We start from the raw sequence: 27,363 nt of genomic DNA on the forward strand, positions 1-27,363 counted from the left end.
CAGGTTTCTCTGCACAAACCAGGTCGAGATAATTTTCCATACTTGCATAATCATCTGGCAACTGATGTAGATTCTAACGGCATGACATCATGTGGTTTCATACAGCAGAGCCAACAGCCATTCTCTGGTTTATTAGGCTCACCTGTGCACTATGATGCAACCTAACAGCTACTGCTACATTTATGAAGCTTTTAATGTTTCAGCAGGGTTGTTTACACACTGTAACAGAGGTGCAGCCTGTTGCTCTGTATTACAGTGGTTCACAACCTTTTTGAAAATGACGCCGTGTCCTCTCGCTGCCCCTCGTTATGTGTTAAAAATTCCACTCTGAGGTGGCCTCTTCAACCAAGAGTGATTTTATTTTATTCTCAGTTTGTTTCATTTTGCCAAATTACCCAATAACTCCTGAGTAAAATCTGAGATTAGAGGAAAAAACAATAATTTGGTGCAGTTAATTCCCAAATCAGTTTACTCGTGACCTCTCAGACTTATCTTGTGAACCCATAAGGGGAATGAATGACTGAATGAGTTCCAGTGAGGTACGATTCTCAAACAGTTTGCATTTAAAAAAAGATGAAAGGAACAGTTTGGCGACCCCTCAGATTCATCGTGACCCATTGGGGGGGGGGGGTCCTGAACTTCAGTACTGCATTACCTTGCAAGGTTTTTCTGCAGTGGTTCCCAACTGGTCCAGCCACGGGGTTAAGGTTTCTCTTTAGTCATTAGTTCCAGGTCCACACAGTTAAATAAATCAAAGGCGACATACTTGTGTTTGCCTCTGCAACCCAGTCTCACTCCAAAGTCATCAAAATCTGGCACTTGCGCAGTGATTTCCAGCATCAGACACCAACAACAAAAGCCATCCATTGGCATGACATGCAGGCAGTCACTATTATAGTTTAACGGTGGCCGACAGTGTCAAGGAGAAATGCAGCGGGATGGTAACGAAAGTTGAGGCAAAGTCCAAATAGGGTGGCCAGGAGGAGTATGGGTGGATCATCCAACAACCACCGACTTTCACCCGGGAAGCCGGGGTTTGCTTCCCAGAAGATTGTATAGCAGACCGTGCTTTTTTCCGAAACCCAACCACGTGCTTTTGTTGCCTAAACCCAATGATGCACGACTGTTAACAAAACATAACCATATACGTTTCTTGTTGAAGGAAAAAAGACGTCAATTTGTGGTTTTGTACCAACGTAGTGCGTTTATTTTGAAGCAGACTGTAAGCAAACGGTAAATTTCCTGTGAAAACGGAAGTGTATTTTGAAAAAAGTCAAAGCATGTAACAGTTGTTGAGACGGTGTCCCGGAACGTTAACAACCAATGCACCCAGGGCACCTTGCACATCACATCTGGAAATGGGAAGTGACGAGGTCAGAGAGAGAATGTATTGGGCTATGTCGTAGAACTAGTTTGCTGTCTCTATTAAGTAGCGGTCCATTATTCAATCACTGTACAACATTTCAAAATAAAAGCTCAGATTGGGAAATTTGCAGTACTTCAAAATAAAGTGTGCTTATTACAAGCTTGAAACATTCGCATGTCACTTACAGTCCATTCAGAATGGAACCACGACCCACCAGTTGGGAACCACTGCTGTAGGAGATATTTTATCTCACGTACGTCAGTAGGAGTGGATAAAATACAACGAATATCTTCTGATGTAGCAACACCTGGCCCAATGTCAAAAAAACAACAACAAATAAAGCATACATTGGTGTAAAGTTTTTTAATCTTAAGAGAGCCTTTAACTCAAGACTTAATACACACAAGAAAAACTTTTTTTTTTATAAAACAATTTCATGGCACTGACAAGATAAAAATACAAGACACATATGCATGATCAGATATTGCTGGTATATGATACTGTTTACATACATGGTCGTTATGGTACCATTGGCGAGGCAATAATACAGCAGAGGTATTGATCCAAGATTGAAGCAGTGACACAGGAGAAGTCTAAATTACTGTATTGCCTTTATCACAGGATAAAACATGCAGTCAAAATGTTGTGCAGTGCGGTGGTCAAGGCACAGGACTCAAACTCATGTCATTAAAAAGTGCATAGTGGATGAGAGTATCTGAATAGAGGAAGTGACAGACTATACTCACATCGTCGACGAAACCACTTCACAGGGCTGCGATTTGTTCACTGAATTTAAAAAGGCTAAACTGCATTTGGTGTGATGATGAAAGAGCAGTCAGTTTGAAATCATTGTAAACTCTTTACGTGGCATCACATCTATCACCCTACAAACAATACAGCTTCTGAAACATTCGAGATGCTCACTAAGGTAAAGGTGTTCAAGGCACATTTAGTCAGTATATCAGTTAGTCCATGTCTATTCTAACTCTTTTGGTTAGTCCATGTCTATTCTAACTCTTTTGGTCTCATCACTTGTGTAACAGTGTGAGCTGAAGTGTAAAACACTCTTCGTCCATCATCAATATTGCATTTTCTTGTCTATATAATAATACTGATATTTCGTGACAGCATTACACTAAAACAATCACCCAGCTGTGGCACTTGTTGGTTACACGTGTGAAAGCTTCCAGCCACCGGCATGAAGCTCAGTGGACGAAGTGATGCACCGCAATGCTGATTTCGCCAAGCTGAAATGTAACACAAACATAAAACTGGAAGAAACTCTGGGTAACTCTGGGTAGCTTACATTTTAGGCCAACGCTAAATCCTACAAGCTCACATATCACCGGAACCATCTCCACGACAACTGAGCACATTTCCAGATGACCGAAAGACCTGGAAGAGAACTTGTAGGTGCACGTTGAGCTGGGATTGTTTTGTTTGGTTGTATTTCATACTTAATACACCAAATGGTTGGTGCTCTTTAGTGTGAAACTTCAAAGTGTGAGGCACTCATTTGCTTCTCTTTGCTGTGACATCCAAACCAAGCTGCAAAAACCAATACATGAAACACCCAGCAAGTCATTTAGCTTAATGTGTGTAATATAAATACATTTGAAGTTATTCAGAATTGATTTACTGTTTAAAGTGGTTAAAATCTAAATACATTAAAATTTAATACTGGCTTCAGATTAGAACAAATAGCCCTGAACTCCAACCTTAACACCAACCCTTAACATTACTCTTAACCCTAACCCTGTACTACACAACTTTATAGTCCCTAACCCTAACCCTAACCCATCCCTTTCCGAATATCAATTACTTTAGGACGCATTCACACTGGCGCTATTTGGGTCTGCTTTAAATGAACCCTGGTCCGCTTCCACGGATAGTTTGGTTCGTTTGGAGTGGTGTGAATGCTCATTTGAACTCTGGTGCAGACCAAACGAGCCAACCCTGGTCCGCTTGAAAACTGGGCGTCTCGGTTCATTTGCAAGTGAACCCTGGTGCGGTTCGCTTACAGTGGGAACTGCAAACGGACTATCCAGCGACCCAAAGAGAGGAAGTGAACCAAAGAGAGGAAGTGACGTAGAGCACAGTGCATTTTGGTGTTTTTGTGGTGACCAAGCCGGCTGAAGGGGATGGATTTCCGTTTTCGGCCCTGGCCAATCAATGAGCCGGGCTTTCTTCTTCCTCATGCTTTTTTTCTTCCTGGTCAGTGGTCGTTTCAGGCAATACCGCCTACAAACGAGCAGCTGTTGTAACTGCATAACGTTGTCCAGGGGGTTTGGTGCGCTTTAAAAAGTTCTGTGTGAAAGTGAACCGAACCAAATGAAGGTGTGACATTTTTCTGCATTCCCCACCCAATCGAACAGAGTCCCCCAGACCATCCTGGTGTGAATGCGCCCAAGTGGTTGCAGGAAGTCATAAGTGGCACTGTTGGATGTGCAATAAGGAGTATAACATGGACAGTCTTGGTTCAGAGCATCTATGACCTTCAGGAGGGCTTCCATAAGTGACAACCTATTTTTTTTGCATTTATCTTAGGGAAAATAAATCATCTAGGCAAATCTTAATATTTTTGGGGGTGTAAGGAGACCCTGCATAAGGACAGCATTGACTTGCAGAGCTCCTCTCGAAGACGCAAGACCATAATTTCCTTTAGGACCTTCTTTCCCAAAAATGGCTGACCATGGCAGACTGAGGAGAAAGTGCAGTCAGTGCAGTGGTTGAGCTTCTACAGGAAAAGGTGACCACTGCCAGGCAGAATCCCCCATTGCATCCAGGATGCTCTGCACCTCTCACTCCTGCCAAGGGTGATGCTGCACAGGGTCACACCACCGCTCCATCCTTATGCCCCAAGCCCTATAACTGTCTGTCCACATTTGAATATGAGAGCGGCATGGAGGTGGACAGTGGGGGGATAATACCCTGATAGGAACTGATTCTAAGTCTATGCGACCTTCAGAACAAAAGGTATGAGCAAACAAACACCAGACATGCAGCTATGCATTCTGGGAAAAGATGTTTTTTTTTTCGGGCTAAATTTTCTAATTTCTCTCTGAGGGCTCATCAGAACCACTAAGTATTATATATTTTCATAAATGTCTACTTTATAACTAAAGAGACATGACGAAAAATGGGGTATATAAAGTTGGAGTGTTAAGTCTATGGTCCCAGGATTACAACGCACCATATCCCATAATCCTACAGCAGAAATACTCAAATAGCATTGCCCAGGGGCCACTTTAAGGCACCTTAAGGATTTGAGGACAATGGGGGCCTCGCCTTGACCCCTGCTGAGTTGTCTGTTATTTACATTGTGAATTAGAAAATGGTTTGGGGGCCATCTAGTACCCTATCGCGGGCCAGATTTGGCCCACGGGCCGCAAGTACAGTATCACCGTCCTCCAGCCTTCTTATCAGAAGTTATTTATGTTCAGCGCCCTGCCAAAGTGTGATTCCATCCTAATCAGGAACACTGTGTTTGTGCACTGGTGCATCAGCTACAAAAAATCCTGTCGGTCAGCCTGAGAGGAAAGTTACAGAGGACAGATGATCTGTTCTTCTTCCTTTTAGACACTTCAGCCTGACGGGGGTCCAGACCGTGAGCACAGTAGGTGGGTGAAGACTATACAAAAGTGGTTTCTCCTTTCTTTGTCCGACAGAAACATCGTCTTTCTTACTGGTTGCTACACATTCTCCATAACAAAAGTCCATATCTTGTTCCAGGTCTTAATTCGTCACTGGTTCACAAAGTCAGTATTCAAACAGAGGTGGATAAATGTCGCAGAAAGCTGGGTAGTCATGTATTTACAGTATCAGGGATGAACATCGTCTCTGATTTCTTCCTCCATAGATTTAATTCAGAAATCAAGCTCCAGCTCCTCCTGCGTCGCATTCGCCTCCGTGTTCTTGACAATCATGTCTGCGGCTGGTTTCAAACGTTTGGTCACCAGCTTGAGGTTTGTCTCGTGGAGGATAACCTGGGTCAGGTACTTCTCTCGTTTGATCTGTTCTTTGACCGCGTACGGGACGTCTGGGATCACGTAGGACAGGATGAACTTTGTAAGGTAAACAATGTGCTGCGAGGAGAAGAAGAAGAAGACACCTCCATGAGTATGTTTTAGTAATTCATGCTTTGATTATATTTTTTAGTGTCAGAGAGATTTCCTGTTGTGTTCACACCCACCTCTACAACAATTATAAAAGCCATTTTGGCAGCGATCACATGCCAGTAGTAAACATTGTGCTCATACTCCCTGGAATGCCCGGGAGGGAACCGGAAATCTCGATACCTTAAAAAAAGAGAGGTTTTTAATAGTTTTCTTCAGGACTCAAACATGACTTGCCACACAACTGTCATCCACTGAACTCACCAGCTTTTTAAAATATTATTTCAAGTGTCTTTATGTGATGACGTTCTATTTTGTCCAGATGTTTCCATCACATCGCTATCTCCTTTTTGCAAGTAAACTCAAAAGACATTTCAGTCCAATTGAGATCATTCTGTTTAGAGATTCCAACTTATCTGTTCACATAAATGCTAAGTTATCTGATAACGTGTCTTTACAGGCTCCAAAGCATTTCATCAAAATTTGAGTTTTTCGCATTTTAGTCTCAAGTCTAAGATTAAGACTAAATCTAAATTAGCTGTCAAAATGAACACTGCCTACTGTGTGAAAGCTAGATATCTTACTCAAATACAACATATTACTGTAAAATTCAAGAGTTTTATCCCTCACAATACGCAACATTCATCTAGGGAATAACTGATAACATAAATATAATCAATAATAGCAAACTACAAATAGCAAATATTCTGAAACAATAATCTAATGGATGCCAACACAACCACACATAGGAAAATTAAATAGAGGACACACATATGGGCCAACTGTACCTGCAGGTGGTGATGTTGTGCCGTGTCATTATGGGCCTGCTGTCGCTGGAGAAGTCATTGATGTCAAATACAGACAGCGAGGTGTTGATGTAGCCCTGCATGGTGTTATTTGGGTGATCTCCATACGGGTACACAGAGAAAGACCAGTAGTACACCAACCGTGGAATCATGTCAGATGTGAAAGCAATGATCATGGCCTGTTGAGACACCAGGACATTATGCTTGACAAAAGTAGGATTTACTGAGGCATTGTTGAATGAGATTATATTAGATTTTAAAACAAACGTACAAACGTATAACTCAGTGTAAACAGTAACTCACATTTGTTGCAACAGCCAATATAGCGACGCCTTGAAGAATGGGCTGCCAGGCCCCAATATCCTGGGCCTTCTCTGGCACGATGCGGCGAAACTGAGTGGTGATTTTCCACGCATCAACCCGTATCTCAAACAGGTTGTTGACCAGAGCCAGGATCGGAGCCAGAGGGAAGGAGGCCACAAACAGGGTCACAAAGCCAAACTGGATGACTGCGAGAGACAAGATACATGTGTAAGGAAAGACAGGCACAGGTACTTATTGTGTGTGAGATCCTTAGTTACTTGCTGGCTAGTTTTGAACTAGTTCCCTTAGAGTTGCAACATTAAAACTTAACACTATCCCCGCGACTGCCGAGATTTCCCGTCACTGACAGAACGCTTCGCAGCCATTGATGAGATATTCTGGCAATCGGTGTATTCACTGTTATAAGATGGAGGGCACTGTTACACATCTCGTGAAGTACAACAACACAGCCACGTCCAAAAACAAACAAAGAGGAAGATCCGCAGACGGAAAAGTTTGCGGTTGCGCAAGCTGTGTAGATGTCGATGGAATCAGACTCTGACAATTCCTGTTTTGATAAACATTCTGAATCCGATTTGGACGCAGACGCAAACGAGTTAGGTGGGACGAAACGGGATCTCCATGACAACAACAGTGACACATGGACAGGAGGACCACAGAGGAGAGTGAGACAACAGTATCAAAACTGAATGTGACGACGTGCTCCGCTATACCTGTGTTTCAGAACTAATAGTATTCGTGTAGTTCAGAGTCAAAGGGAAACATCTGACCAGTTGACATTATTGGCATACCATTTGTGATTGTTGACACTCAGCCTGCATACCGTAACTCTTTAATAAAAATAGTTCAAGGATTACTTAATCTGCTCGCCTTCAGGAATGCATACTCATATTCTTGTTTTATTTGCCTTCTCGCAAAGACTTAGCTGAAGAGATTGACACCAGCAGCCCGTTAGCTTAGCTTAGCATACAGACTGAGCTTTGTTTATTCTGTAGACAAACAGAGATGTAAAAAACAAGTAAGGGTTTTAGCTCATTTGGTAACAACTAACCACTACTGTGTGTAAGACATAGTTTGTGTGGTGCAACCTGTTTTGCAATTTAGCAATGCATAAGCCTCCACATTGCAAACCCTTGCATAATAATAAGTGTCTCCAGGTATGCAGCTGTAAATGCGACAGACGGGGGACTTACCCATCTCCAGGTATTCATAGAACAGCCCTAGTTTTGAAGGCGACTGGAGTCGGTAGTCCTGCTCCCAGCGAGGAACCACCTTCTCTGAAGCCACATTGGTGCAGTAGCGGAAAATCAGATTCTTCACCCACCTGTGGAAGGGGTAGAGGAGGTCATATACAGAAATGGTGACTCAGTATGACAATGGAGAGTTGGTGTATGATTCGCTATTAGCCCTATGGCCTTGACTCCTGTTATTGGCAGCAAATTCACTTGAGTTCACTGGAGATTTGTTGCATCCCATGACTGTATATAAAGATGGACGGCATGACAGCTCCCCAAAAGTGAAGCCAAAACACCTCAATCGCCCCCTAGTGGCTGGCTGCAGTATAGGTCATAAATCTTCCCCCCCTCCATGTTAGCAGGTGTTTGGTTTTAATCGGTTATTTGAGGCTATAAAAAGGGGGTTTGACATCATGGTTGACAGCGATTGGTCTGAACGAGTGTATGGGCGAGAATTTGATACTCCAAATCCACAACTGCTACTGCTCAGACTCTGGCTCCAACAGCGCAACATGACAGCACCCATTTCTGGGATATTCTGGCTACATTTTTGCGGTTTGTCGGAGGGAGTGCAGACGTGTCGTCCATCTTTGTGTAAAGTCTATGGCTGCATCTACAGTATAAGCTGCCATGGTGCTACATGCGTTCCATATTTGACATAAAGTTGGTCTTAGATTCTGACTTCTTACGGTAGCAAGACCTCTTGGATGTTGTTCCAGATGGCTTTTCCACCCATGATGATAGAGAGCTGAGTCGTCAACTCGATCAGACAGCCACCAGGATCACACTGCAGGACAATGAGACACAAAATAAGAGTCACGAATAGCAAGTGAGTTACGTTGAGCTGGACACACAGTGTACGATTTGAACCCATTTCTGACACCATTTTGAGCTGTACGACTAATTTTAGAGTCTGACAGAATTTGAGCTTCGTCGTTTGTCGTGCAGTGCACAGGCGGAAGGAGTGAGAACTGATCGCGGCCCGATCAACTGCTCCCAACCGGCTGTTGGACGTTCGGATAAATTTCGGATAATTTCATTACCCCAGATCAATTAATCGTACAGAGTATATCCAGCTAGTATGTTGGTGCTGCTAACTTTGACCTGCCCGCAGCCACTTAGCTTTCAAACTTATCTTTACTGACATTTGTCATTAGCCAGAACGGTCCACAGGGGCCGACGGGCCATTATATCGTCTATTTTACACGTACTGTGTGAGCACTCAGGTCGTGGCTTGACGATGGGACCACACAGTGAGCATTGTGAGTTTGGTTTTACATCACAGACGATTTACTCGTACAGTGGGAGTTGGAAATTGTCAACAACTTTTCTATGTATGCCCAACTTTAAATATGTAACAGCCAGATGGACAAACCGTACCTCTTCATTCCGGTATTTTCCCAAGAGATAAACAGGGTCTCCAGGAAAGCCGACCGCTTTCCCTTTGGCGAAGGCGATGTAGAAGCAGGAGGAGTAATAGTTGACGAACTGAAAGAGGAACATCTTCAGGGTCAAGCTGTTCTCGTAGTCCGTCTTAGTCCGTGGAAGCTCTGTTGTTGTGTCAGACAAGAAAAGATTTCCAATTAAAAACCACATGCAGGTCAATGTGCGGCAGAAGGCAGGAGAGCAAACTCACCAAAGTCGGTGATCCAGATGGCGACCCGCTCATAGAGGATGTTGAGGATCATGATTACAACAAAGCTGATGAGAGAGGCTGTGACAGAAGTGGCCATCTGAGGTGTCACATACTCCTTCAGGGGCTCCAGCTCCTTCAAGGAATCCTGAGCTCTGAGTTTGGCTGAGAAGGCAAAAAACGCAGCCAGGCGGTAGACAATGATGGCCACGATGGACGCCAGGATCAACAGAATCTAAAGGACAAAAATAAAATCAAAAAGATTAACGTATATTCTGTTTTGAAATTGAGTTTCCAATAAAAAAATGATAAATTACAGAGAATTTACATTGGTTTAAATTGACCTTTTCTTTTTGTAATTAGCACCAATTTACTTATTTATTTACAAGAATGTCTGAAGAACTTGTAAAATTACAGACAGGTAAATTACAGTGTTAACAAAGAAACATTTTTTAAATAAAACACATTACCCAGAATAAGACCGTGCTAATTCCTATGGACACTCGAAAACATCGTCCGCAGGCTGTATAGGGCACTTTCTCTTTGATCTACATCACAAACAAAAACAGTGAAATGGTTGACACGACTTTAAACTCATCATTTCAACATAGCATCTCCATGTGGTTTAAACCTTCTGAACAACAACAAAAAAAAACAACGTAAAACATATTTTTTTCTTGGTTGGTTTAGTTATGTGATCACGAAACAATTTTTGGAGTATTGGAAACATTATTAGCTGCAAATAGAATAAACCAGAGAGTCTGTGAGTGTGACGTACCCCTGTGACCGGGTTTTTCCTCTCATAGATGCACTTGGCTTCATATTCCGGGCGAGGCGGCTCTTCCTGCTCCAGAAACTCCACAGTGTCCCACATGTACTCCAGCTCTGCCTGGTAGCGCTTCCAAAACTCCAGGAACAAAGTGACTGCAGTCAGGAAACGAACAGAAGCAGGAAAAAACAGGCACGGCAATAGTGAGAAAGAAGGAAACAACTGAATGTACACAGTATTGTCTGCGTCATCCTCTATAAACACTAATGTACTGTAAAGTGTGTTGCCTTTAATAGTACTAAAGATAAGGACAAAATAAACATTTCAAATGGTCGGTTATAAATATAGCTTCCCTCAAAGATAGTGATATTGGCATGCCTGCTCTATGGGAAAACTGTAGGGCTGCAACTAGAGATTATTTTAATTATCCATTAATCTAAGCTTTTAGTCTATAGAATGTCAAATTTACTATTATTGATGATGAAAAATCAGCAAATTCTCACATTTGAAAAACCAAGAATCAGCAATTTTTTTGACATTTTTGCTTGAAAATTGACTGAAACGATTAATCAATTATCCAAATAGCTGGCAATTGATTCTCTTTTAATCCACTAATAGGTTAATCGACTTGTTGCTGCAGCTCTAGAAACTTAGAAATGAAGGACGCAACACCTTTCTGACATCGTGTGCAACTTACCCCAGATTGACATGAAAACTGCAAACACCAGGGTTCCAAAGTTATCAAATATGCAAAGTTTCTAAAGGACAATGGAGAAAGAAAAGAGAAGCAAGGACGTCAAAACTGTCCCAGTTCTGTCCTGCGTACATGCAAATCAGATCTAAGCATAACTGTTGCTGTGTCACGTAGGGAAATAAACATGCAAAGTGAATTCTGTTTTTGTCCGTTGTATATTTTGTGACATTAAAGGGAGGACGGGAGTGAAAAACATTGCAGAAACATCTTCATATTTACTGTTGAAATAAAACAAAACTCACTTTCGAAGCTTCACAGGTGTTGTTCAGCCTCCAGTAATCACAGTCTCCGTCGCACTGTGGACACATTATAATCTTTCCTCCGATGTCAGGGTCGCACACCTCTTTGCTGCAGCCATTAAAACACCGAACGGAGATTTATCAGACGGGGAAATAAACATATACATCATTTATTTACATGTCCATCATCCACAAGTGTTTTTAGGAAAATGTACCTCCATGTGCTGGTTTCTTGAGTTTTGTATCCATAAATGAAACAGCCCAGTCCCACCACAGCAGCCAGAGCCAGCATTATTGTGTAGAAACCCAACCAGGCAAAGTAGATGCCAATCTTCTCCCCATAATACTTCCTGTGGGAACAAAGTGCTTCAGATGAACTACTGTGGCTTTACTGTTCATTTAGAAAACTAACATTTCATGTGCAAGGATGAAGAGATAAAAAATAAATGTTCCTGCTTGAACACAAAGGGAATGTGAAGCTTTTTCATGTTAAAAGTGACATGCTCAGGATCATACTTTGATTTTGGTTTCTAGAGATGCACCATATTGGATTTTGCTGATATCCGATATGTAACAACTAGACGTGCACCGATTTATCGGCAGTGCTCGGAATCGGGCCGGTTTTCACGTGATCGGCCATGACCTGCAACCGGCCGGTCAGTCTAGAATATGCTGATATAAAACGCCGGTCAAATTCCCGCCGTGCCGCATAATTGACATCCTGTAACATCAGCAGCGCACACACACGCACATGTGCAACTCACGGCTTGGGCGATGTGAGAAAGTGAAACATGGGCGGCTTCTCACCTTAATCATTCACACACACATCAAAAGAGAGAAGGAGAAAGTTGTTAATTGTCCGTGTTAAACTGAACTGCAGAGCTCTCACTGCTGCACTGTGCTGCTTGAAACTGACGAGGCGCGTGTCCGCGTGCCGAAGATGCACGTGCCGAAGATGCACGTGTCCGCGCACTTACTGGCAGGCGAGTCCCGAAGACCTGTGTGAATTTTCCACAGGAGATATTTTTACTGTTTGGCTATTCAAGAAATTACCCACAAATGCTCTACACCAAGAATTATTATTTTATTTATCGATGTTTTTATTTATGTATGCCTTTTTTACTTATTTATTTTAATACTGTACCTGAAGTTATATTTGAGCAAAAAGGAAAATGTTTCGGAATTGGCCGTCCAAACACTCTGCAAATTGGAAATCGGTATCGGCCCAAAAAATTGTAATCGGTGCAAGTCTAGTAACAACTCATTTGACCAATAACTGATAACCGATATTGATATTTCTGCTTTTTTCCCCAACCTTTCTTTAGTGATCATCAAGTCAAATTAACATCATATTATGCATGCATACTCTTATCATGATGGCCACCAGCTGATGGAGACATGAAATACAATACTTTTCGATGTCTGTAATATTCATTCATTGTGTGGATTAAAAAAAAGCAGGTTGGCCGTTTCTGATGACGTAGGGCTGGGCGATATATCAATATATTTTCAAGCTAGATATAAATTTAGACAACGCCGTTTATATCGATATAGGGTCAAGTTGCGTTACATGATGCCTAACAGTGTGCATCTCTCCTCTCACACTCTCCACACAGCTCCGCCCCACACACTCACTCATAGGTTCTCCAGCAACACTTTTTAGAGCCGTAGCCTGACGTGCACCTCCTCAGAAATGTAACTACATGTCGCGGTGACGCAGACCTCCTGTCTTTTTTGTACGTTGAAACCATTTCCCTCAGTGGAAACAAAGGTTTCATTTACTTTAATTTCACAGATAAGAAACAATAAATTGTGAAGACAATAAAGCCTCCACAAAAATAGCATTTTCAGTCTTGTGTGTGATTCATCCTGGCTTCATATGAGCAGAGGAAATCGCCGCTTGTCGCTAGGCTAATTTATACAGTGTAAAATGCCATAGGCTTGTGCTAATAACGTTAGCATGTTGTATTTGTTTGGAAAATGTGTCCAGATAAAGACAAGTGTTTGTCTGTAAATGCTGCAAGTTATAGTGAAGCTGATTTGTGTACTTGTGTTTACATTGTCGCTATAAAGTCATGTTTACTGTGTGTTTAATGTGTGTTTAATGTGTGATTTAGGTGTGTTTTGAATCAACTAAACTTTACAGCACTTCCGCTGCCTGCGTATTTTCAAACAGGTGAATAAAATCCCTGTCTTTGCATTTTATGTCCATTTTTTGTACAAAATACCAAGATATATGTATCGTGTATCGCCAGTCAGCCTGTGAATACCGAGATATGAATTTTTGTCCATATCGACCAGCCCTACAATGACGTAATGGTATTATCAGCATGTTGACCGATTCCAATATTTCATTTGAAAGCCAGTATCAGCCAACAGATGACCTGCCGATATTATTGCATGTCCATATTTATTCAAAAAACACTTTATATTTGTGAAAAAGATGTCTGTATATAAGTTAATTTTTCTTCTGCATTATAACTCTCGTGAAATGACTCGCTTCACAATTGTGATTTGATTTTTTTGGTGATTTTAGTCCGATAACATTACGAAGTCTAGAGGAGCCATAGGATTAAATCATTTTTACCCCCATTCAAGTTAGCGGAGGGCTTAACCAGAACATAGCCGCTCAGCCAACACAAGTCTCTACACAAGCAGACTACTACTCTATCGGCCTCATGATACCGAAGATCTGGGAAACTGCATACTGCGGAAATCAAGCTTATTTGGCTTCATGCGCCATTGAGCAATTTTCAAAGCAATGAACGGGGGCCGCCTCCAACGGAAGGGGTATAGCACTACTTTCTATCATGAAAAATCACCAATAAAAGCCTCTAAACCAAAATCTTCACATTCGGACATGTTCCAGCAGGAATATAATCTGAAACTGGGGCAAAATTAACAACAACAGCAACCAAGATAACAGATTTCTCTAACGTTAGCATGTAGCTACATGTAGCAGTGTATGCTACATAATGTAATGCAGCAGCGTGCCTGGAGCAGATGACCATATAAAGAAATCTGTCACAAGCTGACATCGGCTCGTCTTGAAAGTACAAAAAAAGATGGAAAAGGGGATTATTTATACATACGTTTATGTCATTATTTGAAACTGTGGCCACGTTTAAAATGAAGATCTGACATTGTAACATTATATACATATGACAGAAAATGAGGAGAAGGAGTTATTCTCATACTAAAGTTTATCTTTGTGACAAGAGCATAAAAGATTGTGTTCACCTAATGAGGTTTAGTGGTTGCATCTTGTAGAAGCTTTTGGGATGAGCCCATTCTTCATAGAGCAGGTATCTCTCGTTGGGGCAGCCCTCCTCTTTGGACTTTACATTGAACCTACACTGAAATAGCCAACAGGAGAACAACACGAAATTTTAAATCTTAAATATGATTGTTACAAACGAAAAGAGGACACAAACCAGGCCTGATACGACCGCAACATGTAACTTACATCATGGAGGGGATAGGCAGCTTTGTACACTCCACCATCCAGCAGTTTGGTGATGCCAAACTTCCTTATGCTCCCTCGTGTTTCATAAGGGGCACGACTGAGGATGTAGTATGCCTGGAAAAAGAAGAGGTTACAGTACCGTTAAATAACCATAGAGTATGTTTACAACCCTTCAACTTCATCCTTGAAAATAAAACAGATATACGAAAACTGCCAACAGCAACACGAGACAACTTGCCATCCTGCTCCTCATGGACGGGGTGAAGAAGAGATCTCTGTCCCTCACGTAGAAGTACTCCAGACGATCTTTCTCAAAGGGGGCGGTGAAGTACTCGGTCTCCTTGGAGATCATGTCCTCGTTGGGGTAGAAGTACTTGGTGATGCAGGAGAAATGGCGCCACGGAGAGGGGCGGGAGGACAGGTCGTTGGGCTGGATGGGGAGCTTGATGTGCAGGACCTCGGCGTAGGTGCACAGCACGTCCCACGGCATGTGGACTTTCACAAACATCAGTTTCTCATCTGTTACCTGCAGAACACAACGAAGGGGAGCTTTGATTATGAGATACAGTATGAGGAACCTTCCAATGAGTGCGATCTACTTACAGATTGCGTCGCCTCCAGCTCCATCCCCATCTTCATCAGGCTGGCTTCAAAGTACTCTCGCCGCCTCTACAGGGAGCAAACACAAAAAATGGCATTCAAACAGCTTCTTGATTTAATGCTCCCTGGCCATTATGATTCAATTTCTATACCGGATGCACTGAAGCTGTGTGCCGGACGTCTGTGCCAAGCCTGCAGTGTAAATACAGCGAGCATGTGTCAAAGGCCTGCCAATCGTCTGTGTGTACACTGAATCTCATGACTTATTGATATGGTGGTATCTCATGAAGTGCCGACACATCATCACCTTGATTTACGTGATCCACTTTGTCAACACTGCTGTTAAAGATGGCCTCTAATTTTGTTTGATAGTTCAGTGTGTAGGATTTAGGGGTCTTTTTTAGCGTGTTAATTACCTTAGATACAATAAGAATTGTTGTGTTTTCGTTACCTTAGAATGAGCTGTTTATATCCAAGTAGGGAGCATGTTGCACCGCTTTATTTCTACAGTAGCCCAGAACAGACAAACCCAACACTGGTTCCAGACAGGGCCAATCGCATTTTGCATTTTCTCATTGTCTCAGTAAAAACCTCCTGAACAATGAACACTGAAGGAATCCTAACCGGGAGCAGCTTCAGCTGGTTGTAATCTGCAATCCTCACCGCTAGATGCCACTGAATCCTACACACTGCTCCTTTAAAGCAAGTTGTATAGCTGACAGCTCATTTATTTGGACTTATTCCATTTCCATAACATAGGCATTATTTATACTGCACATAGCAGCAATGAACGGCGACACTGCAAACAAGTCTGAGCAGGTTCTTGTTGGTGGTATGCTGTCAGACATTACAGTGAATCCTGGAATCTCTTTGAACACAGCTTCCCCAAAACCAAGAAACACATGAAAAGTACTGAAATAGTATGAAAAAAGTATTAAATATATCCAAATTGTATAGAAAGTAGCTCATCAAAGTGCTCAGGTACAGTGAATAGCTCCAAGCTTTTGTATAAGTTATGCATGGATACAAACTTTGATGTGGCACCTTTATAGACTCTGAGGAATAGAGGCTGTTGACAGAGCAAAAGTCAAATATCCTCGCTGTTTGTTTTAGCCAACCCTATTTACAAGTGGATGTTTTCATGACAAACGGAAAATACAACAAGTGCATAAAAATGTAGTCAAACTACAAACTAAAATATTCAAAGCATCATTTCAAGCTATTTGAAGTGAACCACGCCCTTCCAGCAGTCAGAGTCAGAGCAGGAAAGAAAGGTTTTGCAACTTGTGTTTGACCCAGGTTTAGCTCTGAAAAAACAAAGTCAAGGGAGTGCCTGGTAGAGACTGTTGCACTCCTCATCCCTCCTTGGATCTAGTTTGCCTTGGGAAGATTATGAGTAAGGAATTGCCTCAGTCTCAGTGCGTCTGTGGTGAAGAAGCTTGTAAGCTCTGACTTGTAACGGCTTTACCAGCCTTTTTCCAAGGAACTGGCTGATCTGCTTCTACATGTGATTCTTCTGCCAACACCCCGTTACATCAATTCACTGCTGCGGAAAAAACAACAAAACTACTATCTATCATATTAGGAAGCTTTTTCACCCATTAAAGACGTAATATTTTGTTTGCAGCCTCCGCAGGGCACAGTCTCCATTTCAAAAACCACTTGTTGCAGAGTCACGGCTGCAACACTGCAGGTATCAGTCAACACGCATTACATATCACATCCATCACTGTATTGTGAAAGGCACTGGCATTAACAAACAACACACCTGGAGTCTTGGCGTTGTTAATTTGTGCACTTCAAATCCCTGCGCAGATCCCTGAATGTTGGATTTGTGATGTGTAAGAGAGGTGACCTGCTGAATATTCATGACACTGAACTAATACGCAGTGAGACAAAGCCTTCTGATTTACTCATTGTTTTGTGAAGGTGTAAGATTTCCGAGGCCAGATAATAACGTTAGACGGAGTTCAAGTTCAGACAAGGAGCCTTATAACCAGAATAATCAGATTTGAGGGGTTTTTTGCAAGGTTTTGTTTGCGTGAAGTGAAGAAGATCCACTTGTCCCTCTGGGAATCTAGCCAACACATGAATTGAGCAATTCACACTGAGAATGTGTGTTGAATGAATGAGAAGTGCACAAGAAAGGCGCTACCATAACAATGTAAGCCAAGCTGTTCCGTTTCCTGGATAATTAAAGCCTTTTTAAAGTTCCTGTGCACACATTGCTGAATGCAGACGGTCACTAATGCTTAGTTTAAAGTCATGGTGGCATCCCGCTGCAAATGAAAACTCCCTTTACAAACAGGCAAGAAACAATAGAGTATGTGTGTCATAAAACACCCTAGGGATATCGCATTCAACCCAAGCTTTCAGTAGTTGACTTTTACTGAGTGAATATGACTTTAAATTAAAGTTTTATGAGAAAACTTCCACTTTTATTAACAGAAATAGTGTGTCATTCATTGAGAAAAATGATCTGCTACTGAATCTTAGTTTTAAAACTCAATGCCTAAAGAATTGTGATGCTGACAGGTTCAGCTGTGGACCTTTTTTGCATATCATGCCGTTCCTTTTTCCTCCCCACACTTCCTATAATCTCTCTAATGCACGCCATCTAATAAAGGCAAAAAAAAAACCCTTATCAATATAACAATATAATCTGCTGTACTGAGTTATCCAGCTCAAAATGATACCAAAAAAAAAGAGAGAGACCCACCTTGCGGCGCTGGTACGTATGCCTCTTCTCAAAGTCCTTCTTATCCTCATCCTCATAGACCAGGATGAAGTCGATCCTCCTGACACCGTCGTTGAAGAACAAAGAGTCCGGCTTGTCATTAAACTCTGCCTGAGGGCAAAAACAAGGCTCGTCAGGTAAGTCTACGGCCTGAAACTCGTACTCTTCCTCCTCCATGATGCCGTACATGTTGAACAGAGAAGGGAGAGGACGGTGTGTGTGTGTGGAGAATCTGTGCACAGATATTGTTGAATGCTGACCTTGACCAGCCTCTATAACGTGCAATGCAGGCCATGCAGGAAGAGTGGGAAGTGTCAACAAACAATATGATACCCGCCCTTTCTTTCTCTCTCTCTCTCTCTCTCTTTCTCTCCACACAATCAAACTTGTGACACCGCTGCGTATTAAAAAAGCTCTTGCAAGCTTATGTAATTGCATGCATGAGTTGGTATTTTAATGCATCTTTATATCTGGTGTGTTTTGTGTGATTTGATGTCTCATGGTCCAGTGACTGTAATATCTGCCATCTGTCGGGCTAAATAATTGTGCCTTGATAAAAGCTTAGGACAATATTTATAATAATCATTAAAAATAAAGGTATTATGTAAATCTAGGCACCTGGACAGTATGAAAACTTGATTAAAAGAATCAATCAGTTAGCTGACACTCCATATACACAGAGTACAGACACCAACATTATTGTGTTGACTCACCAGTTGCACTTTGGCGACTTTTGAGCCTTCTTTAATACTGTAAAATGTTGGTAAAAACTCCTCGGGGTAAACTGTGAAAACAAAAAGACCAAACACATGAATGGCAATGCAGGCATAATAATAAACAAAGACAGCCCACACCACATGGCTATTTACTTGAGCCCCTCCAGTACAATAGCAGGCTGACATTACCATGTTATGATTGTATCATTAAAGTGTCAAAGTGTCAGGGGCACCCCTGGCCTTCACCTGCAAAATGTCAATCAAGTTAACACGTACGGACCAGGAAGAAACACAAAAAGACCACAAAGATATGCAAAGGAACTGCCAAGAGACATACAAAACGTAAAAAAAAAATGGGTAAAACACCAAAAGGACACAAAACAACCACAAGGAGACACATAATGACTATAAATTGCTATTAAGTGATGAAAAAATACACAAAATGATCCCAAAGACACACAAACTTACCTCAATAAAACACAAAATTACCTCAAAGAGAGCTTAACAACAAAAAGATACAAAACTACCACAAGCAGACACAAAATGACTACAAACTGATATAAAATAGCCAAAATGACAAAAAAGTATCTCAGTAAAACACAAAATGACCAAAAAAAAGACACAAAATTAGCCCCAAAAGGCACAAAACAACCACAAGTAGACACAAAATGACCCCGAAGAGACAGAACCATAAAAAGATACTTAACAAGTACAAAAAGACACAAAACAACCACAAGGAGACACAAAAGGACTATAAAAAGACACAAAATTACCTCGAAGAGATACAAAACTACAAGGAGAAACAAAATTACTACAAACTGGCATAAAAAAAGAAAAAATATTTTTTTAAAAAGACATAATATTACCTCAAAGAGACACAAATAACTACAAAAAACCCCACAAAACAACCCTAAGAATACACAAAACTACTAAAAAGAGACACAAAAATGGTCAAAGGACACTGAATGACTTGAAAGACACACAAAACAACCACGAGGAGATACAAAACCACAATAAGACACATAGACTTAAAGACTACACAAAGACACAAAACAACTGCGTGGAGACATGAAAGGGACTGAAGAGAGACACAAAATGACAAAAAAAAGACACAAAATTACCTTTAAGGCACATAAAACTTCCACAAAGAGACAAAACAACCACAAGGAGACACAAAATGACCACGAAGAGACATAGAACTACAAAAAGAAATTTAACAAGTACAAAAAGACACAAAATAACCACAAGGAGACACAAAGGAACTAAAAAGAGACACAAAATTACCTCAAAGAGACACAGAACTACCACAAGGAGAAACAAAATGACTACACACTGGCATAAAATGACCAAGATAGACACAATATTACCTCAAAGAGACACAAATAACTACAAAAAGAAACAAAACAATCATAAGAAGACATAAAATTACTAAAAAAAAGAGCCATAAAATGATCAAAAAGACCCTAGATTACCTGAAAGCAACACACAAAACCACAAAAAGATGCGTACCAAATACAAAAAGACACAAAATAATTGCAAGGAGACATAAAAGACACAAATAACTGTAAAAAGACAGAACAACCACAAGAAGACACTACATTTCTAAAAAGAGACACAAAATTATCCAACAGACACTAAATTATCTGAAGAAGACACAAAACAACCACAAGGAGACACAAAATGACTTAAAAAGAGACACAAAATCACCTCAGAGAGCCAAAAATAACTATAAAAAGACACAGAACAACCATAAGAAGACACTACATTACTAAAAAGAGACACAAAATGATCTAACAGACACTAAATTACCTGAAAAAGACACAAAACAACCACAAGGAGACATAAAATTACTAAAGAGAGACACAAAATAACCAAAAAAAGACACAAAATTATCTCAAAGACACACAAATACATACATAATGACTACAAAGAGAAAAAAAAAATCACCACAAAGTCTGTGTGTCTTGCTCCTATGTAGGAGAGGTGGTGGGGCCCTTTGCATATCTGTGCCCAGGGCCCCACTGTCTCATAATCCGCCCATGATTATAGTCATGTATGTATGCAAAAAGGAAATGCAGTAACACGTTCAACTTTTGCTGACAGTGATTTTATGCATAACTGTAGCTGTGTATTAAATTTGATGTAGTTTTGTGGTTTTATTCATAGTTATCAAATACAGAAATAATTCAAAATGTGTTGTTCACAGGCTTAACTTATCCCACTTCTACTGTTACATATCAAAAACCAACATGTCAAATTATTTGTGAACACCAAAGAGAGAAGGTCACTGATTATGTGACAAGCTATGGGCAGCTGAGGTTTGTTTGTCGCTGGCTGAGCCACTTGTCAACTGTTTGCTCACCTGAGGCTACGAAAAAAATAACTACATGTGCTGTAAGACCGACTGCCACTATGATTCCATTGTATTTTAGAGGTTATTGATACTGCACAAGATTGTTAGAAGTTATTACTGTACGGACAAAATAGACAGCCGAAACTCATTGCCATTTCCTGCGAAGGACATTATTATGTGTCACAGCTCTGAGTCACCTGTGGGGGATGGACCTGTCATCACCGTACATCCTGTTCAGCTGACATTTACCTGCAGTCCACCTGAAGCTGTGTTACAACAGAGCAGTCACGTCCAATTTAGCACCCAGCAAGATAATCCACAGACCTTGTTGTGAGCAGTTTCATGTAGGAACTATTTTCTCTCTACCAAACTACACCTGCCAACCATATCACCCATACATATACTGAGACCTGGCCACAGCATTACAGGCAGTTGCTCGGTGGTGGGGTGTCGGTGGCTTAGTGGATAGAGCAGGCGCCCGAAAAAATATCTTTAGGGAAAAAGAAAAAAAAAAAAAGAAAGTTGCTCAGTGGTGTTGGGAAAAAAAAAAATCAATACAGCTTAGTATCGTGATATTTTTGATGCCGACATCGTATCGTCACATGGACACCAAGTATCTTTTTTTTTTTTAAATCATATAAATTATTAGAATTAGAAATACAAATTAAACTTTTGGTAGCCTACTAGAAAAATAAAATTAAATGCCCTTTAAATAAAAATCACTGAAGTGAGATGAACCGACTGAAAAGTTTGTTTTATTAGATAAAAAAGTTTTCCTTCAGGGACAAAATTTGCAGTTCAAAGAAGAAAATAAATCCGATATTTTTTACTGCAATACTCACGCTTTAAATCGCAATAATATAGTATCGTGATAATATTGTATCCTGGTGCCTCTGGTGACTCCCACCCCTAATCTCCATAGTATGACACTATCCAGGTCTTCCGCATCATGGGGCCCGTAGAGCTAGTGCACTAGAGAGTTATGGTGGCTAACGTCCAGTTTAGCGCTTGGCTAACTTAACTAAGGATAAAAAAGATTTAATTGGACAGCTTTTCTAGACTTTCTAAATGCTATCAGACCGAATGGATAAAATCCTAATAGTCATTTTGAGGAGGTTGTGGGGAAAAAATGTATCCAATATCTTACAGACATCTCTTTCACAATATAAGTCTACAGGGACAAGTCTTTTTGGGCACCATGGCATCACATGATGGACCCGGACGGAGTAATTTGACATTAGGCCACTATGTAAAATTGGCTTCAAGGCCCAGCCCTGATCCTGGGGGCTTGGTATCACTGCACAGAAGGAAGCATGCATCTACTGTTTGACGAAAGGCTAGTGCTCATGATGGCGTCCCCCCTGGCTGAGCTGTAATGTTAGCTAGCTCAGTGGTGCTAGGTGAGCTAGCAATAGCCAATGCTTCCTTCTGTGTAGCTGATATCTCCAACACTCGGCAACTCCCTCCAAAACAATCTAGACTGATAAATAGCACAACAGTGAAGAGAAAATATATATTTTCTTTGAGTCAAAGTGCTGCTGACCTTAAAAGTTCTTCCCACCCCTGATCTATCTCACATTCATACACTCACACACCGACCAGGACAATACCCATGTTCTACCTCAGTGGCGCTCACTGAACCATCACAGACTGTTACTCATTTCCCAAACAGTCCGACGGTTTGAACCAGTGACATCCTCCTGTTACGAGCCTGTTTCACCAAACTGCAATTTTTTTTTACAGTCAGCACACACTTGCCCACACACAACAGTGCTATACTCCTCCCTGGAAAGAGGCAGGAAATAGGTCACCACTCACTGCAGTGTGGTCAACACTGTGTCCACTGACAGCGCAGTGTTTTCCCAAATGTTCATTAAGAGATCTGCACTCACAGTCACCACATCATTAATAAACAAACAAAAACAACACCACCAACCACTGTATGCATTGTTAGATGCATTATAAATGTTTGTTTTTTATAACAGATGATATTACATCCAATATGGGAAAGTCCTGTAGTCTTTCCACATAAAGCAAAGTGCTATGACAAAACTAACCGAAGACAGATGTTGTTTTCCAAACACTGGCCATAGTAACACGCTGGGAGACTCCACTGTGGAGTCAGAATCAAATGAGACTTTCCCTTTGACAAAGTCCTCTACCAGGCTAACAGTCTGTACTCTAACAAAGCTTGCTATACTAGACAGTTTGTTAGTATTTTGACATGAGAGACATGCTGGTGAACCAGTGACAAATGAACCACTAATCCTTAATGACTGTGCCTCAGGCTATTCTTATTTAGATGTAAACCAATAAGTAATTTACTGGCATCTAACAGCCTGGCTTTTTAATATCTGACTCCTGTCATCCGTGAGAAAGAAGGACAGATACAAGAACTTTATAAATAAATGGGTGACTGTTTATCCATTTTTTTTTACAATGACCTTTAACCTTGCAAATGGTACCATCACTGTAATATCACATGATGCTTTCAAAGGGAAGCATAAATCCTCAATTGCTTTGCATTCATGTGTTTTAGTTTTGCAGCTGAATGGAGTCCACACTGTGGTACCTAGATGTTTATTTTCTGTTGTCACAGAGTCAGTGTGTCAAATAAATAAAATGTGCACCGGCTCCTGAGTCATTAAACCCGCCAGAAACACCGTTACGAAACCTACAGTGAATCAGTCGGTCTGATTCTTCTCAAAAGCACGCAGAATGCCCATAAGCTGTCGGCAATAAAAATCTGCTGTTTTGCCACAATCCACCCATCCTGCGCTCACTTCCTCTCTGGAGAACATCTTCCATGACAACACAAGAAACCATTAAAGGCAGAGCAAACAAACAGAAGACAAGCATATTTTGTTTTTAACATAAACAGCTGCACCAAAGTGGATTTTTTTGGGGGGGTTTGTGCTGCATGATACACATTTTATTTGACCTAAAGGGTGACACTTCAAATTTAATGCCAGTCACAGCCAAGCGCCCCTCTCACCACCTGACAGGAAATTCTTTACTGTGTCAAACACTGGTGCATTTTATGGCATTTGGTAGAAGTCGATTGTAATGTCGGTATTGGCAGTTCATGCCTATAATTTTGTGTTGCATGTGACATTAGATCACTGATGATTAATGTCACTGAAACATGCTTTCAACAGCTCTCCCCCTAATATGCAGTGACCTACAGTAACCCTGTCAGATCTGTCTACAGATAGACACCAGGCTCTCTGCACCAGCGTGTTGGGCACATGTGAAAAACCGACTTCCTGTATCACCATTGTGTTCATTTTCCACATTATTAAGTTGAAGCCAGTGTTTTTCTGCTGTTATCACAGCATCAAACACTGCAACAAAGTGTGAACATTAATTATTCATAACAATTAAATATAGGCTCCGTTAAAGAGAGTGCACTTTGGCATGCCTTTTGTGATCCAGCGTGAGATGCATCTGTAATTTCCATATGATCAGGGCCATGAGATCTTACTGCTATTAAATTTAACCCCAAAGGACCATTTATCCCTCGCTGAATTGTGAGTAAAAAAACAGCATACAATACTAGACACTATGTCATTGTGGACAAGACTCAAAGGAACGTATAGACTGGGAATTCATTCCTGTAAGATATAAGCGTGGGAGCTGACAGCTGTGCAAACCCTGCAGGTTTCCAACAATGTACTCACTCAAAATTTAAGTTGCTGTTTCGGTTTGTAGCGTCAGGGTGAAATGTAAGAAATGCAAGACACAAAAGAGTGTGGAGCGATGCAATCTAGCCTTTGAGGAGCCCAGCAAAGACTCTGGCTGTTTTGGGGCGGTTTCTTTTAAAGTCATGATTGCACAACATCTGTTAATCATATTAATTTGTGTTGCAGAAATGGCGGTGGGAAGATGGTGCCCTCTTGGAAATGTGCGACCACACCCCCCCCACAGTTGTTCTGCCCCACATGCATGATCTGAATGTTGAACAGACTCCTATACTCGTGATTATTTGCTTCTATATTGTCATCTGGCCTTTAGAGATGACAAATCATCATGTGTCATGATGGCAGAAGGGGGAAATTATGTATTTGTGTCCAACAGACATCTTTGATCATACATTTTAAAACAGGGCCAAATCAGAGTTTTAAGTCCAAGCATTGCAGTCTAAATGTATTAGTATTGGCACCAAAATGTACCAAAGGTAAAAGCACCCATTAGGCAACAAAATGGTGCATGTCTGTGTTGTAATATCAGGTATTATTATTGGCTGAAGCTAACATTAAATGGCCTACAGACTGACCATATGTTTTGCATGTAAAAATCACTGTTTATACCAGTGATTCAATTCAAATAAATGCACAGGAGTGAAAGCTAGTGTTTCATCTGACTTTTGGGGGGCAAAATGAAGTTGGAGAAAATAAAAATGCTCCTAAAATGCAAGTATCTCATTGTGGCACTTGTAAATCATAAAAGTAAACGTACTTAATGATGGTGCACCAGTTTAAAAGTTGCTCCCATCAAAGCATCACTGCTCAAACTAAGAACAAACCCGTGATGAATGAGTGGGTGCTAACTTTCCCACTATATGTATTTCACCTATCACATGTACACTGAGACAAACTCCACACTGAGCCCATAAACCCACGCAACATTCACACCGACACAACAAACCTCTTGCGACAAACAAAGCTGTCTTCTTACCAACTTCCTCGTCTATCATGCCCATTTCAAAATCCCCCTCCAAGTCCTCCGTCTCACACACGGAGTCCATCTCGTAGATGTCGTTATCGCTCATAGTCCTTGTTGGAGTGGGGGGGGGTCCTCTCACATCACCCGCAGCAGACAAACTTTATCTATCTACTGTATATTACAATAGCTTTAAAGCACAGCCCCGTCCTCCGCGCATTCTTGCTGTATTTCCCAACATGGACTCGGTCGCAGAAAGCTTTGCTCAAGTTGTGACTTGAGAGAATGGAGAGCAGACGGGTGGGGTCGGAGGAGGCGGAGGAGCTGTGAAGAAGGAGGGCGTAGATGTAGTACAGTCGCGTTTGACAGATCAAGTTACGCACCCTACTTTCCTTTAAAGTTAGCTGTTTAAATAACTTAATTTGGCAGCTTTATATTTTACATATACTTAATATTCCTCTTGATAAACCGAATGTTTTAAGCTAACGTTAGCTCACGTCTGTTTTACATGTTTGGCATTGAGGTAGCCAGAGATGAGCAGAAAGACATCAAAATGTATTTTGATACAAAATACCCCTCAAATATATGTATCAAAATAAAATACAAAATACTGGTGCCAGAAAATGTATAAAAATAAAATACATGTATTTTGTATTTTCAAATACAGAAAATACTTTTTTTCTTTCTCTTTTTAGCAGCAACCCGCAGCTCTATAGGTGGGGTCAGCCCTATGTTCCCACAGCCCTATGTTCCCACAGCTCTAAGATTTTTCTCAAAATTAAACCCTATGTTCCCACATTTCTAGGACACTTTCAAAATTAGGTCTTGTGTTCCTACATTTCCCTTCAATTTAAGCCCTATCCTCCCCCATTGCTACTGGATAATAGGTAGGGTGTAACTGGCTACCAAATTGGGAGAAAGGGGGATAAAATCTGATACAAATTCATGAAAAAGGAAATGTGGGAACATAGAGCTGTGGGAACATTGGGCTGTGGGAACACAGGGTTGTGGGAACATTGGGCTGTCGGTTGGTCGGTCGGTCCACAAAGCTTTTCGTGAATAACTCAAAAAGTCCTTGACCAAAAATGCTCAAAATGTGCATACTGCAACCTGATACCATGAGTAACTATACCAGAAGGAATGCCCACGATTCGTCCATAGGTGGCACTATACTACTCAAAAAGTCCTTGACCAAAAATGCTCAAAATTTTCATGCTGCAAGTAGAGACCACAAGTAACTATGCCTGAAAGAACAAACATGATTCATCCATTAATGGCGTGATAGTAGCAAATTTGGTTGCAGCTATTGGAAATTTGCGCTTGTTTTCTCACAATTTGGTATAGCACAGTATTCAGGTTTGGGCTATAGGATATACACAAAGCTCTGGTGAATCCTACAAAAAGGCAGAACAGTCACAGAACTAAGTAAGTGTAACTAAGCGAAGCCATTAGAAGACAACAACTTGATTATGTATATATATATTCATTAACCAGACTTAACAGCCCATAAACTTTTTTGTATCAACAAATAAAATATTCACAGACACTGTGATAATAACATATGACTGAACTTCAACTGTTTGTGGAG

General features: G+C 41.0%; 1 protein-coding gene across 1 annotated transcript; it reads right to left on the bottom strand.

Annotated features, from left to right (window-relative positions):
* Positions 1 to 1,696: 1,696 nt before the first annotated feature.
* Positions 1,697 to 26,065, bottom strand: ano6 (anoctamin 6). The gene is made up of 20 exons (XM_050036507.1): positions 25,791 to 26,065; positions 18,758 to 18,828; positions 18,027 to 18,155; positions 15,311 to 15,376; positions 14,946 to 15,233; positions 14,708 to 14,821; positions 14,482 to 14,597; positions 11,457 to 11,591; positions 11,245 to 11,350; positions 10,946 to 11,006; positions 10,258 to 10,403; positions 9,950 to 10,027; positions 9,483 to 9,714; positions 9,227 to 9,396; positions 8,536 to 8,633; positions 7,805 to 7,935; positions 6,591 to 6,796; positions 6,270 to 6,466; positions 5,559 to 5,664; positions 1,697 to 5,451 (listed from the first exon to the last, which is right to left on the bottom strand). The coding sequence occupies exons 1-20, from the start codon at positions 25,882 to 25,884 to the stop codon at positions 5,233 to 5,235; spliced, it is 2,763 nt and encodes a 920-aa protein (XP_049892464.1). The 5' UTR covers positions 25,885 to 26,065; the 3' UTR covers positions 1,697 to 5,232.
* Between the last annotated feature and the right edge of the window lie 1,298 nt (positions 26,066 to 27,363).

Source organism: Epinephelus moara, chromosome 23, assembly GCF_006386435.1.
Source record: "Epinephelus moara isolate mb chromosome 23, YSFRI_EMoa_1.0, whole genome shotgun sequence".
Classification (NCBI taxonomy): domain Eukaryota; kingdom Metazoa; phylum Chordata; class Actinopteri; order Perciformes; family Serranidae; genus Epinephelus; species Epinephelus moara.

Excerpts from the sequence above, each read along its gene's own strand:
- ano6 (XM_050036507.1), bottom strand. The coding sequence starts at position 25,884 with ATGAGCGATAACGACATCTACGAGATGGACTCCGTGTGTGAGACGGAG. Across the intron at positions 15,234-15,310 it reads AGCTGGAGGCGACGCAATCT|GTAACAGATGAGAAACTGAT; the intron begins GTAAGTAGATCG and ends TGTGTTCTGCAG. Across the intron at positions 11,351-11,456 it reads CAAGAAACCAGCACATGGAG|CAAAGAGGTGTGCGACCCTG; the intron begins GTACATTTTCCT and ends TAATGGCTGCAG.